The 15,307-nt window shown below is 36.1% G+C and overlaps 1 protein-coding gene across 1 annotated transcript in view; it reads right to left on the bottom strand.

The window, feature by feature from the left end:
• Positions 1–2,965: 2,965 nt before the first annotated feature.
• The window catches only part of LOC117336624 (mucin-5AC-like), a 54,414-nt gene continuing 42,072 nt past the window's right edge, over positions 2,966–15,307 (bottom strand). Inside the window, exons 12-15 of the mRNA XM_033897235.1 lie at positions 13,325–13,445; positions 11,855–11,908; positions 4,605–5,124; positions 2,966–2,972 (exon numbers count right to left, since the gene is read on the bottom strand). Of these exons, the coding sequence (XP_033753126.1) occupies positions 2,966–2,972; positions 4,605–5,124; positions 11,855–11,908; positions 13,325–13,445 (702 nt within the window). The remainder of the gene's footprint in view (positions 2,973–4,604; positions 5,125–11,854; positions 11,909–13,324; positions 13,446–15,307) is intronic.

Genomic DNA, 15,307 nt, shown 5'->3' on the forward strand with positions numbered 1-15,307 from the left:
TGTAGCAGGTGATGTTATATGTAAGTATAATGAAGTAGGTATCATGTAATTGTAACCCTGGTAAATACTAGCCGCAATATACCGCTCGGCTAGAGAGATCTTATCTTTTATCTTTAGCTCGATCGGTTGAGCGTAAGACTAGTAAGCCAGAGGTCCCGGGTTCGATCCCTAGCGGAGGCAGTGATTTAAATTTGATAATCATTCGTTCTGTTACATAATGCCTACTACTGTAAGTTAAGTGAATGTTGATCGAAATTACAAATGGCTGAACGATATAGCAGATGGTTTTATCTACGCAATTAAGTAAACTTCCATGCACATTAAAAGAATCTAACCCGGGATCATTTTTGTTGACTGTATTTAGTAGGTTGACATAAGGAACGTTGCTGGTGCCGTGACCATGATCTAGGAAAGAAGAACGTCATACCCTAGATCAAGGAGAGGACTTAAGAAAAGGCATTTGAAAAGTTGGGTGAGACTCTTCTTTCACGGAGTACCTTATCACTGACGTTGTTGACATTCTTAATAGTGTGTTAGATGTTAGATTCGGTTTTATGACAATTAGAAAAAGCTGAAATGGCTACTTTTGATGACTTAGAAATGCAGAGAATTATTGAGCAGATGGCTTACCTAGGTACCTTCCATTGGGTCAGAGACTCCATTACTGGTCAACCAACATCTACCAAGGACCCCTTTGGGTGGGATTAAAGAAGTTATCAAACAAAACATTCTATGGATGGAGAAGACGCACTTAATTAAGGGGAAATAATTCAAAGAAACTTCTTAATAAGAGGTTTGCAGAAATTACAGATGCACAAATGGCCATGGCCTTGTGTGACACTATTAAAGGTGTCACTGGATGAACCGGAAACAGATATATCGTATTTGTTGTATATAATGCTTTATTGCAAATAGGGAGATTTAAATAAGTGTTAAAAAGTTTTATTATTGAATGTTTTGTGTTAAATATACGTAGAGAGATAATATAAACATTGGAGTATACGATTTTATGAAGTGTACAGTTGTAATGAATGACCTTTGCAAACCAGTACTGTATAGGCACTGGAGACCGGTGTGTAAACAGTGGTTTCAGAATCGGCATATTTGTATGAACAATGTTTATGGTGGTCAGTGAATACTATTGAAGCAAGTGATGTTACATGTACGTATCATGAAATAGTACATGTATCATGTAATGTTTACTACAGTATGTTTATAGTTAAACAGCAGATGGTTTTATCTGCGCAATTAAAATTAAAATAAGTAAAATGTTATATAAATAGTGACTAGTATCCCGGTGGTCTTTCTTGCTGGAACACCTGGATGTCACTTGCGTCAATGCGGCTTAGGATTGGGGAATTGACCAATCAACGGTTGTCGCACTAAATGTGCATCCCCAATCTGTCAGCACTGTCGCCATGTAGAATAACAGATGGCGCCAAGATTCTGCAGTTTGAATCCAAAAATGTATCATTTTGACAGAATCTTGATGTGCTTAGGTCGCTAAGATCAACCATTGTTCTTGTGGTGTTTGTAGCTGCGTAGTTGCCCAATGTTTGGTTGGCCCTATTAATTCAGGAGCAGGTTCTCTGCTCACCGCACTTGGTTTTGGGGCTGAACCAACGTACAACTTCCGCCGCTACAACATCAGACTTCACGGAGATGGGCGTGCCTTTGGAGTTGTGTACCTGACCTCTACTATACATTAAAAGACATTGAACCTGGGATCCTTCTTGTTAACTCTATTGAATAATAGGGTGACATGAGGGAGTGATTTTGGTGCCGTGACCAGGATCCAGGAAACAACATCATACCCTGGATCAAGAAGAGGCAGTTATTAAGGTAGGTGAGACTCTTGCTTCTTAAAGTACCTTACAACTGACCTTGTTTACATTTGCTGTTTGTAAGATGCTATTAGAGTAGAAAGTTAAAATGGCAACTAATGATGTAGACATGCAGGAGATTCTGGAGCGGAAGGCTACCCTAGGTACCCCCCAATCAGGACAGGGACTTCCCTCACAGGTTAATCAAGATCTTCCAAGTGCCCCTGTGGGTGGGATTCCTCATGATGAAGGGGATAGACTAATTAGGGGCATGGCCCAGCAGTTCAAAAGTCTGTCAGCGGCAATGACGGCACAAGGTGTCGGTCAGGTCGTTAAAACCTTTGAGGGTGAACCGACAAAGTTCAAAACATGGGTAAAAGAAATCGAGAAATATGGAAAACTTGTAGGGTTGGCAGATGAAGCCATACCAAACATTGCTTATCAAACAAGCACAGGGTCTGTAAGTGACTTTATTAAACGTTATATTGATTCTATGGATGGAGAAGAGGCTCTTAGTTGGGGTGATTTAAAGAAACTGTTAAAACAAAGATTCGCAGAAATAACGGATGAACAACAAGCAATGGCCTTGTTAAGAAAGACAAGACAAACGGATATGGAAGTGTTCAGATTAATGCTGAACGTCTTCTGCAGATAGCTGAAGAAGCCTATCCGAATGCCCAAGATAATGATAGGGTTATTGTTCAACAACAGTTAGTGAATACCTTTATCGATGGGTTGGCTTATGACTACCTGAAAGTGAAAGTTATGAGAGAAAATCCCCAGACCTTAGAAGACGCCGTAGGTGGAGCAATGCGTGAGCAAAATTTAAGGAAAAGATTCAACTTAAGAAAAGATAGCACTGAACAATGTAAGAAACAAAATAGTCAAAGACTTGACTTAGCTATGCCCTTGACACAGACTAAGTCTGACACGAGACAAATTGTTCCCATGGAAGTTGACCACTCAAGACAAAAACATTGCTTCAGATGTAAAAGAAATAGGATTATGAATAGGCAATGTCAAGACGGAGATAGGTTCAGACAGTACAATTCTACCATGTCAAATAGGTCTCCTTACGTAGCTAATCAAAGAACCAGTCAGCATGCTCCAATAAAGTTCCAGAACCCTAAACAACATCAAGTTCAGGCCCTAAGACAGGACACAAGAAATAATACCCAATCTCATGTCCAAACCTTAATTTGTTGGCATTGTAACAAGTCAGGCCACTTAAGACGAAACTGTCCCCAATTAAATGGAGTTAACCCTAGGAACAGTCAGTTAAACTAAAAACCTCTCATCATAAGGAAACCGATAGTGAGAGAGGGATTAGGTCAAGGAAACCTATATCTAAGAAAATAAACATATCGGGTAATCCAAGTACCACTGTGATCAAATTAGGTAAACAAAGAATTAGAGTTCTGTTGGATACAGGAGCAGAGGTTTCCCTTATAACACATACGATTTTTAGGACTGTTTTCAAGAAACTTAGGTTAAGAAAAGAAACCATGACCCTCCAATCAGTCAATAGCACACCACTCAGAGTCATAGGTTCTGTTAAACTTCCTTTTCAAATGAGAAACCTGACCTTAAGTCACAAGTTTTATGTCGTGGAAGGAATGAATATAAACTGTATTCTTGGACTTGATTGGTTAAGGAAGAATGGCGTACGAATGTATTTTGATCTGGCATGCATGCGCATAGGCAAAACGTACGTACCCCTTGAAGAAGATGTACATATAGCATCTATACTGAGAACGTCTCAGAAGATCACTATAAGACCACAGACAGCGACTGTATGTAACGTCCGACTCAACAGAGGCTTTGAAATACCTGAGTCACGATTGTTGAGCATTTCACCACAATTATCAAGTAATGAAACACCTTGTATCAATAATGACCCAGGAGTAATCTTGCAAGAAAGCGTTGCACAAGTAAGGAATCCTCTCAAGATACCTGTCTTGATAGTCAATGAAACTAATAGAACTATGAACTTAAGACGTGGTAGTTATACGATCTACGATATCCACGTGATAAATATATATCAAGTTTTCATTGAAATAATTTGTTTAAGTTGAATAAATTAATTTAAAGAAATGCCTTACATTATCTTGTTTCCACCGTACCGATAATAATTACATACCTATTTTTTAAACTTAAAATCGGATTTCTGCGCTATATTCAATGAAAAGCAAAGTTTCATACATTTTTCATGATACATTATAAAGTTTAACCAATTAAGACGATGTTAATATCGTAGATGCTACTTCTTTTTTTATCGGATAGGGTTTTATATTGTGATAAATATTTCAAATAAAGTATACCATCATTGGACATACAATGGTAAAAGTTACATTTAATTTCATAACGTATTATCATTATTAGCACAAATCATTATGATAGTTTTATTTCCCCTATGCTTAATAAGGCACAATAAGGAACAGGACCCGGTTGTTCAAAAGGTGATTATCTTAATCACTGGATTAGTGAAAATTTCATTTCCCCTTTGCTTCAAAATAGGCAGGTACGAAGTCACTGTTAATGTTTCTTAAAAGAAATGTCAAGCTAGTTTTTTTCAAAAAAATATTCTATTGTTTTTTTAATAATGTTATTGAATCGTGATTAGCCTAATCATCCTTTGAACAAACTGGGCCCAGAATGCCCCCTCCCAACAATTACAACATTATCACTTTTTATTTCCCCTTAAAGAAGTGATAGACGGATATACTATCACAAGCTATAATCGAACCAAACACGAATACTATCACTAATATCCCAACATACCCTAAATTAGCTGCGGACTGTCGACTGTCAGGCGCACTGATCAACTTCCGTTTATAAGATGAAAGTTCGGTTTTGGACACTGTTAGCTCTTCCTTTAATTCTTGTAGTGCTTCATTTAATTCTTCAGAAGTCATATTTACAATTGAAGTTACACAAATGCATTCACATAAACTAGCTGTCACATTTACTGTGCCCTGATCTGTTGTTGATACAACGGCTGTTGTGTCTGTTCCTACTGAGGATTCTATACCTACTAAAGTTGTTGTTTCCACTGATGTCGTCTCAGAGTTTGTTGTTTCCACTGATGTTGTCTCAGAGTTTGTTGTTTCCACTGATGTTGTCACAGAGTTTGTTGCTTCCACTGATGTTGTGTCTCTTTGGGTTGTCATTTCTACTGAAGATGTTTCTTCAACATGTGTTGTTATTTCTGCAGTTGATGTTTCGCCCGTTGTTGTTTCAGTTGCACTTGTTGTTGGTAGTGCTGCTGCTGTCGTTGTTCCTTCAGCTTGTGTAGTTAACTCTGCACACATTAAACAAACAGTTTGGTAATGTTAATCAATTATGTATTAAAGCGCAAAATAAATTATATTCATTTCAATGCTCTGCTAGGAATCGAACCCTGGCTTACTAGTCTCTTACAAAGCGGTAATTTACCATCGATACATCTATTTTGTATATCAGACATTTCATTTATTATTAGAATTGTACACGAAACATATACTCAATGAGCATGTATGCATTAAACCAATAGATAGATGTTATTCAACTCCTAGGTCATGGACTAATTATTACAACTGTTAAATAACCGTTGGCTGATAATGTGATCTTTGACCGGGACTATATTTATCAAGTTGATCAATACGTTTTGATTGGCTTTCACTTGAAGGCCGTTTCACGAGAACGCAGAAATGATGACACACAGAAAATAGTTCCAAATTGTTTTTGTGACTTTTCGTTTTTTTTATAGATTTATATCATTTTATTGCTTTGAAAAAAACTGGATTGGAAGAAATAGCATATTCAACAACAACTCGTTGTGTAACATTTATATAGATGGTATCCTACTGTACGTAGTTCACTAGTACAACTACTATCTGGCAAAGGAATATTCAGAGCATTTGGAATTCTGTATTTTTATGAGTAATCTTTTTTTGCGTTATGTTTTAGACAATATTTTTTTATGTCCTCACTAAATGAATTAACCGCACATTTCCTTATCACACTCGGTAGATCGCTGGACAATTAAACTATGAACAAAGAAAATGGTGCACAGCTGATGAAAAACTTTGGAACTATTTGCAGTAAAAATAGAAATACCTTATTTCTTTAAAATTTTAGGAATTTGTAAGTTATCGTTTAACGTTTAAACCCCAATAACGTTTGTAAAGAATTCGCTTTATTTACTTTTCTGGATGTCTCAGGAAAGTTAAATCAATTGAATTAGTTTCTAGAAAATAAAGAATATTAAAACCGGATAGCGAATAAAACATATTCATCGAAACTGTATGGTATTTAAGAGCAATCCATAACGATTTATCTATAAGCAATATATTGCTAAACGTTCGTATGCAAAATTTTCAAACAACCATAAAGGACCTCTGAATTAAGCAACCCCCCCCCCCCCCCCCCCCCCCCCCCCCATATATGAAGACTATATCTGAACTTTTTATTACTTGCCTTGGACATAAGTCAGCTTTGACCTTATTTCGAATTAACATTGTGCTTGCTTCACGCCACTTACATAATATAATATTTTAAGATACAGCTACTGACCATCAATTTCACTAAAGTATTACCGTTTATCAAATGTTAATGGAATCACTCGGAGTTTATTTTCGATACTAAACGATGGTGGGGTTATTTACGTATGAGTTCTGTCTTAGTTTACGACGTTATGGGTAGTATGTACAACAATAACTTCCTCTATTGTATCGTTATTGGGACGAAAATCAATGTAGCCATGACTGCTCGTAGTCCTTAGATTGTTGTTGTGTGTAGTGTTATTGTTACAAAGTTAACCCAGATCTGTTCATTACCTTTTAATATTGATCTATCAGGTGTAAGGTGTGGCAGGTCTACACGTAGCCATCTTTATGATGTCTGGGTATCATTCATCAAACAACTTTTGTTCCATGTTTAAGTGATTTGGTTGCGAGGAAGCTGTTTTATCTTTTACAAAAAAAGAACCCAAACATTCACTAAACCATCAACAGATTAGTGAGATAGTTAGATTGGTTGTGGCTACATCAAAAGTTGTCCTCTTCATACAATTATGTACTTATAGAAATTTTATTGTTTCGTGTCGACCTTGTAGTGATAGAAATAAGAGACGATGGGGCGTAGATACTGTCCGAGAGTGCTTTGATTAATTAGCATATTTAGATAGATACTTGCTGATCACAACACAAGCAGTATGTAAATAGGTTTGACTTTCATATGTAAAAGATACAGTGATATAAAAGGGTTTTTGTAAATTACCAGGACCAAGGTTTAGATATCAACACGTATGATAACCAGTACTCACACACTACCGAGGTGATAAGCCAAACGGGACTCCCAGTGTGAGCATTTTATGGTAGTTGTCGGTTCACTTAACAATCACAAATTGCACTTAGTAACATTTCTTATAAATCGATTTTACTACATGTAACTTTTTTTTCAAATGCCCATATATATAAAAACACTGATAAAAAAGTGATCAAATACTAAATAGCAGAAATGACATGTTTGTTCTTATTGCCATATCACACAACTAGGTATTCATTATTCAATGAAGTTTGAATACATATCAAAGCTATCTACTTGCATGTTGCGGACAAAAACAAGTGTTTGTAAATTCATGTACACCATTAGTAATAGAAAGGTATATATGAGATCAAAGCTGACACAACAAAAGCAGATGTCATCTACTCGTTCTCAGTAGAGTGGATACAAATTTAACAAAAGAGATATTTTCTTTGATATTCATTTGCAAGGCCAAACAAATTACAATGACGTTTGCAAATGTGCCAATTAAAGATCGACATTATGCAAAAAGTAATAGGGGTATCGGTATCCCAAAGAGTATTGTGTGCGTGCCATCAATACATCAATATGGTTCTCGGTACTGATACAAATGTGGTGTCATTTGTCAAAGTGGTTTTATAGGTATCCGCTGCTAATTCAGGTAAGATAGGTCGGATAGGGCAATTCAATTGAAATGGACATGGCTCGTACTCTTTATTTGTTTATTTTAAGTTCTGTGATATTATCAATGACACAAAGGGCGCAAATGATATGTTCCTTAGTAAAACTAAACTAATTATACCGAAATACTGATACATGTTTCTCTTAAATGTATATAGCTTCCAAAGAGGTCTGAATGGTTGCAGCATTGTCGAAACAGCAAGAGCATTTAATTAGGCCTGTTGTAAAAATTCAATATGTAGTAATATAATTATGGTAACCCTGATAAAGATTTTCATGGGCTTGTGCCATGATTCAGCATCTCAAACGGGAAATCGATTTTATTTTACCTACAACACAGTAATATATTAGAGCCAGTTTTAAATTTTTCTGCAATGAAATCAAAATATGACATTGATGTTTCTGAAGCATTTCTCGTGGAATCAAATCAGATTTTATATATTTCTTTCTTTCAAGATGCATTTGATATGATGCAAATCTTTCCAATACTATGATGTCACTCTGATGAGAAGTTGAGGGTAAGTGGTAAAAGCTACTTTCTTCGGAAGACGTTACGCTCATTGGCTCTATAACAATGACTAAATCTACCTTACGAGCATATAGGTAATTGTGTTTTTCGGCGACTGTAAAATTTTGCGTTTTTCGTAACATCGAAATTCCATAGTAAAATTTTACCGTGTTTAAGAATAGCGATTGTCCAACCTAAACTTCTTTTGAGCGATGGCGAATTTAGTACCTTATTTTTATGGATATCAGATATAGAGGCAAAGTGTCTGTCTTCATCCATGATTTATCCAATTGTATAGTAATTGTTCTCAATCGGAATCCTGACTGCGTTTGATAAAGCCGTAGCACACTGCTTAACATTGATATGACATTGATCAAAACGGCGTAACCATCATGTCACGTGATTTAGGCGTCATCCATGCTTATAAATCATGCTTATAAATGCAACCCAGATAAACATTCTTGTAAATGGGAGACTATGGCCTATATTTAAATATTATCAAATAAGACGGTATAGCAGTTCATACCTGTAACTTTACCGTCAGAAGTGGGCCCGTATCCCGGTGTACACACGCGTGATTGTTTGTATTCACATGAATTGAGTCCATTCCAATCCTGTTATGTTTAAGGTAAATCCTTCACTGTTTTAGGGGTTACATTTTAGCGAGTTTTAATTTATATAAATACTTATCATATCTTAAGGTTTTGAAACTAGATGCTATACTAGCTAAGTTTTATCCCGCTAAAATGTCCCGCTACATGACTTCTCTAATCAGGTGTACCATAATAAAACATACAAATCAAATTTTTGGTTATAAGCTGTCTGGTACATTTTCTTTTTACTACGGGACGTGTAGGATGATCCACCTGGTACCTTTACTGTCCTATCGGAATGTATCCTAAGACCCAATACAGATCAGATCCTATTAGACAATGGTATAAGAAATATAAATATTTCATCACTAAAGATTGGCAATGCTTAACCACAATACCATAATTTTCAAAGAATTCGTGGTTGACGATGTACACTAATTAATGGATTTGTATGGATTTAATCAGAACAAACATAATCTAAATTGACCACGGTTTCAGCTACTGAGCATAGATAATTTCTCTGTTATTCTATCGAAAATTTCAATAGATTAACCAATATGCCAGCAATACTTAATCTATTGACGCTTCATTTAGCTCACTTTATGGGCTAGCATGTCAATTAGAAGCCCTTTCATGTGGAATTGATGCTGAGACTATCCAGGATGACAAAGGGTCAAACGTGAAATCGATAGCCGCAGTGGGGATTATTGAACTATGTTTGGGCCGGAAAAATAATATATTAAAACTAGGAGAATGCTTTTAAATATGACAATTGCGATACCATGTAGAAATCGTTACATTTTATTTAAACGATTATGTTTAGACTGAGGGCTTGCCATTTCATTGGCAATTGCTTTCAACATTTCTATGTCTGCGATGAGAGGAAAATGAATGTGATGCCCATTAATCTAGAGAAGGGACCAAATAGGACGAATCTGCAAACCCTTGTTTGGAAAACCTACCTAGGTTTGAGAATATTATTACCAATAAAGTGTATTTGCCATTGAAATAGATATATAATTTATATATATAATAACGCTTGTTAAAATCATAACTATAAGTGAAACCTAACCAAAGTAGTAAAGGTCATAGCGACTATAATAAAAACTTTTTGCACCGCATTCAAGCGCATTTGAAGGTGAATTTGCTGAAGAATAAAATTCACTGTATGACACACGGGAACACAACTTTAAATGAGACTGAACTATCTTGTCAACCAAATGTTTCGACGAATTGACGGTTTGAAAGAGCGAATAATAGATAGAGAAGGCGGCTGTGGAAGTCACGTTTCTATAGAGAATAATATAAATATAATGCTAACGGGCACCACCATATATAGATAACGGGCACTACCATATATAGATAACGGGCACCACCATATATAGATAACGGGCACTACCATATATATATAACGGGCACTACCATATATATATAACGGGCACTACCATACAAAGATAACGGGCACTACCATATATAGATAACGGGCACTACCATATATAGATAACGGGCACTGCCATATATAGATAACGGGCACTACCATATATAGATAACGGGCACTACCATATAAAGATAACGGGCACTACCATGCAAAGATAACGGGCACTACCATATATATATAACGGGGATTACCACATATAGATAACAGGAATTACCATATGTATATAACGGGCACTACCATATATAGATAACGAGAACTACGATATGAAGATAACGGACACCACCATATATAGATAACGGACACCACCATATATAGATAACGGGCACTGCCATATAAAGATAACGGGCACTACCATGCAAAGATAACGGGCACTACCATGCAAAGATAACGGGCACTACCATATATAGATAACAGGAATTACCATATGTATATAACGGGCACTACCATATATAGATAACGAGAACTACGATAATAAGATAACGGACACCACTATATATATATAACGAGAACTACGATATTAAGATAACGGGTACTACCATATATAGACAACGGGCACTGCTATATATATATAACGGGCACTGCCATATTTAGATAACGGGCACCACCATATATAGATAACGGGCACTGCCATACATAGATAACGGGCACTGCCATATATATATAACGGGCACCACCATATAAAGATAACGGGCACCACCATACAAAGATAACGGGCACTACCATATATATATAACGGGCACTACCATATATATAAATAACGGGCACTATCGTTTAAAGATAACAGGCACTACCATACATAGATAACGGGCACTACCATACATAGATAACGGGCACTGCCATACATAGATAACGGGCACTACCATTGATAGATAACGGGCACTATCGTTTAAAGATAACGGGCACCACCCACCACCATATAAAGATAACGGGCACTACCATACAAAGATAACGGGCACTACCATTAATAAATAACGGGCACTATCGTTTAAAGATAACGGGCACCACCCACCACCATATGTAGATAAAGGGCACCATCATATGTAGATAACGGGCACCACCATATATAGATAACATGCACCACCATATGTAGATAACGGGCACTGCCATATATAGATAACGGGCACCACCATATGTAGATAACGGGCACTACCATATATAGATAACGGGCACTACCATATGTAGAAAACGGGTATCACCGTATAAAGATAACGGGCACCAGCATTAAGGACCGCTATAGCTCAGTCGGACGCCGACCACGTAACATCAGGCAGAGATCAGAGATGCGTGGTTCGTCGCTCCCTACCCGTGACAGGTTCTGTTTCTCGGGAAGCTGAAAAACATCGTCTGTATCATTGTTGTGTCTTTGGGCGAGACACTTTAACCTAATTGCGCAGGATGAAATGCGCGGACCTCCTGTATGTTGTTCAGAGATGTAATCACCAACTACTACAAGGAGACCCCGGATCAACATGGTCAGGGCTGTTCACGGGGAGATAAACCCACCAAACAAGGCACCGCTACTTACCGATTGACTTGAAGCTCTTGATGGTGAACAAATGGCCACTTACAAAGTCGTCATCTGCAAAACATACGAATATCATAGACAACTAAAAGATATTTCAAGACCTTCTGTGCATCATTCATTTTCATCAAGAGGGATCTTACGTTCGAGTCTTGAACTCACTCTCAGTGGCACAATGCCGCCTATTGGTTTATCCCAATGCACACTATACATTTTTCTCGGCTAGGCAATTTGTTGCTGGATAATGTGAGTTTAGGGTTCCGACAATTGTCTTCCTTAGTATGTTGTCACGGTGGATTATCTGTATTAGATTTGATTAAAATCCAAACTCCATTTCAAACACAATTATATAATGATCTACGAGTGCAATATTTGATTTGATAATTAAATTGCTTTTATATTTTAATTAAACAAATTACTAGTTCCATATTTTGTTCACTTGTTCTACTTTAATAATTGCGTACTTGCATCTGTCTACTTCCCAACCTAATCAAATGCGGCTGTCACCATTAGCTTCCTAATCTGATATCGTGGCACGTTCTATGCTATAAGGTATTAGCTTGATGCCCTTTGTTCTGCCTGATTCATAATCAATTTAATGATCATTATTTTAGTCCTCTATGCCTTACACAGGAGAATCGTATTTTAGTTTCCTTGTCTGTTCGTCTGACTGTCCCGTTTTTACGTTGGTCTTTATATGGGTCTTGAACATTTCTTCTGCACAATGTATCATATAGGGAAAAGGTTAAAAGACATTTTATTGATACACAATTAACTGTTTAACTGGAAGAAATACAAAAAATACGTTCTGAATCTCATTGCATGTAAAAACATAATTAGTAAGTAATTAAGAAATGTACGTGAAATCAACGAAACGGAAAATAGTATCAATACACTATGTTCAGAATATCTTAAATACTGTTAGATAAATTACAAGTGAATGAATGATACTCCATGAGGCCCTGGGCCTAGCTCAAAAATGCACTAAAATGATTTATGTGTGAAGAGGTGTAAATTCAAGTGTTTGCATACGAAGGTGTGCAGATACTATAAAAGTAGGATAGGTATTGTGGTAGTAGTGATGTGATTATTCATTTGAGTAAGAGGATGTACGGTTTTCTTTTCCTTTATGTACATACTTCCACATGGATAGGTACGCCTGCTGACGTTAGTACGAGAAGGCATCTATACAAATATGTCAAGTATATGTATGGTGGTTTTTGTAATACTGTTGGTATAAAGGTGTGGTTACCTGTAAATGCGCGCGCGTGTGAGTGAGAGTGTGGATTTGAAAGTGTATGTGTTTATTACCCTAGAATAATATTCGTGTGTCTATTTGTGCTTCTTGAGATGAGATATAGTGTAAAATAACATTATTTAACAATTAAGAGCCTATATCTTAGCACACAAAAAAAATGTATGATCACTCAATCAAAATGATTCCATAGTATTTATACTTTGGCACAGTCATACCTCCAACTGTATATAGGTTTATCAAAGCCTGTCCATCAATTGGAGTTGAGGAAAACGCAAATGTGATGTTCCATATTGGTAGGACATCGAGGTCAACCCTTGTTCCGTCCGTCGGGTAAAACTGAAATTAGAAAAAAAAAATACTTTACTTAAAAACAATCAAAACATAGCATCAAATTATTTGTGTAATCAAGGTGTTTTTCTGTAATTAATACATTGTCAGTATCATTTTCTTATTTAATATCTCCTCAAGTTGAAGTACATTAAGTTAAATGCATTTTGTAGGTAAAGATCTGAAGCTGTTATTGTTTATAAATTGACATTCCCGATAATTTATTTAGGATATTAAGGAACATTGACATTGATAGTTGTATTGTCTTTACACTGTATAAGCCACGGACACACCGCGGACAATTAAATCAGTGCACGCTCTATACAAAATCCCATTTACTTTTTTAAGGATGCCTGACCCTGCTTTCTGCATACAACTCATGTTAAGGCTGATTAGTCCTTATTTTAATAGTATTATAATCCCTTGTCAGCTATGATTTATCACTGATTATTTGTCAGCAGTTTCCGATACGGGCACGCTATATGCCAGCGATAAAAACAATGATACATACTCATGTATAAAACACATTATGTATAGTAATACTATTAAGTATTTTTTCTATTGAAACACCAGTATATGGCGATAATACATATGGTGGTTTTTCATGCATAAAATACCTTTACGTACACTGTGATATTATTCTGAGTTGTTAAAATACCGGCTCATTTTCCGTGATAATACTGTTTATTAGAGGACTGTTCTTTGTCTAATAAGCCAGTAATGTTCTGACGATCAATCATTAAATATAAAGCGTCACGCATTGTCCTCAAAGGGTTTTTCACCAAAACAGCAATATGTATCAACCTATCGATGCTGACCAAACAAGACTGCTGAAAAATATCGTTCAATAATGGTTACAATGTTTAAACATCAACTCATTGGACATCCGTGCGTGTTCCGTTAAAGCATAATAGTGACTAGAATATACAGTTTGAGTCTGTAAGTAGGTAGTCTGTATATCATGTAAGTGACTTGTAGATACATCCTGAGTCTGGAAGTCTGGTAGTCTGTATATCATGTAAGTGACTTGTAGATACATCCTGAGTCTGGAAGTCTGGTAGTCTGTATATCATGTAAGTGACTTGTAGATACATTTTAAGTCGGTAAGTGGGTAGTCTGTACATCATGTTTGTGACTAGTAGATATATTTTGAGTCTGTAAGTGAGTAGTCTGTATATCATGTTAGTGACTAGTAGATACATTTTAAGTCGGTAAGTGAGTAGTATGTATATCATGTAAGTGACTTGTAGATACATTTTAAGTCGGTAAGTCGGTAGTATGTATGTCTGTTTTGTCCTGTGTTTCACATTTTGCATTATGGCGTATTTTTTTTAATGGGGCATTCCTTCATTTGGACATCAGAGACATGCACAATTTCAGAACGAGTAATGAAATTAACGCTGAAATGTACAAGAAGAAGGCGTATCGTGTACAAATACCATGTTTTTGCGGTATTTAGTGATACTTCGGGTCGAATTAAGAATTTTCAGGACTTAATACTCAAATAACTTAATCTTAAGAGTAAACCTGCATTATTAATGTAAAGATTATAATTTTTACTATTTGGAAAAAAAATACATATTTTCCAGTAAGTTTAATTTTGACGACCTAAACTTTATTCAAACGAAGGAATGTCCCTTTAAACTATTTCTTTACAAGTATGATACAAAATTCCCTGTAATACAAATGGTTCTCTTATAATGTTACAATCACGGATACATTCAATGTTGAATATCAAATTCATCCACTTTTGGTTTCAATCCATTTACCCCCTTTTTAAATAAAGACACGAATCTAATTTAAAGCAGTTGAACATGTAAATCTAAACTCCTGGAAAGCCATTTTTTATGAAATCTTTCAAATGGTCCAGA

Source organism: Pecten maximus, chromosome 10, assembly GCF_902652985.1.
Source record: "Pecten maximus chromosome 10, xPecMax1.1, whole genome shotgun sequence".
Lineage (NCBI taxonomy): Eukaryota > Metazoa > Mollusca > Bivalvia > Pectinida > Pectinidae > Pecten > Pecten maximus.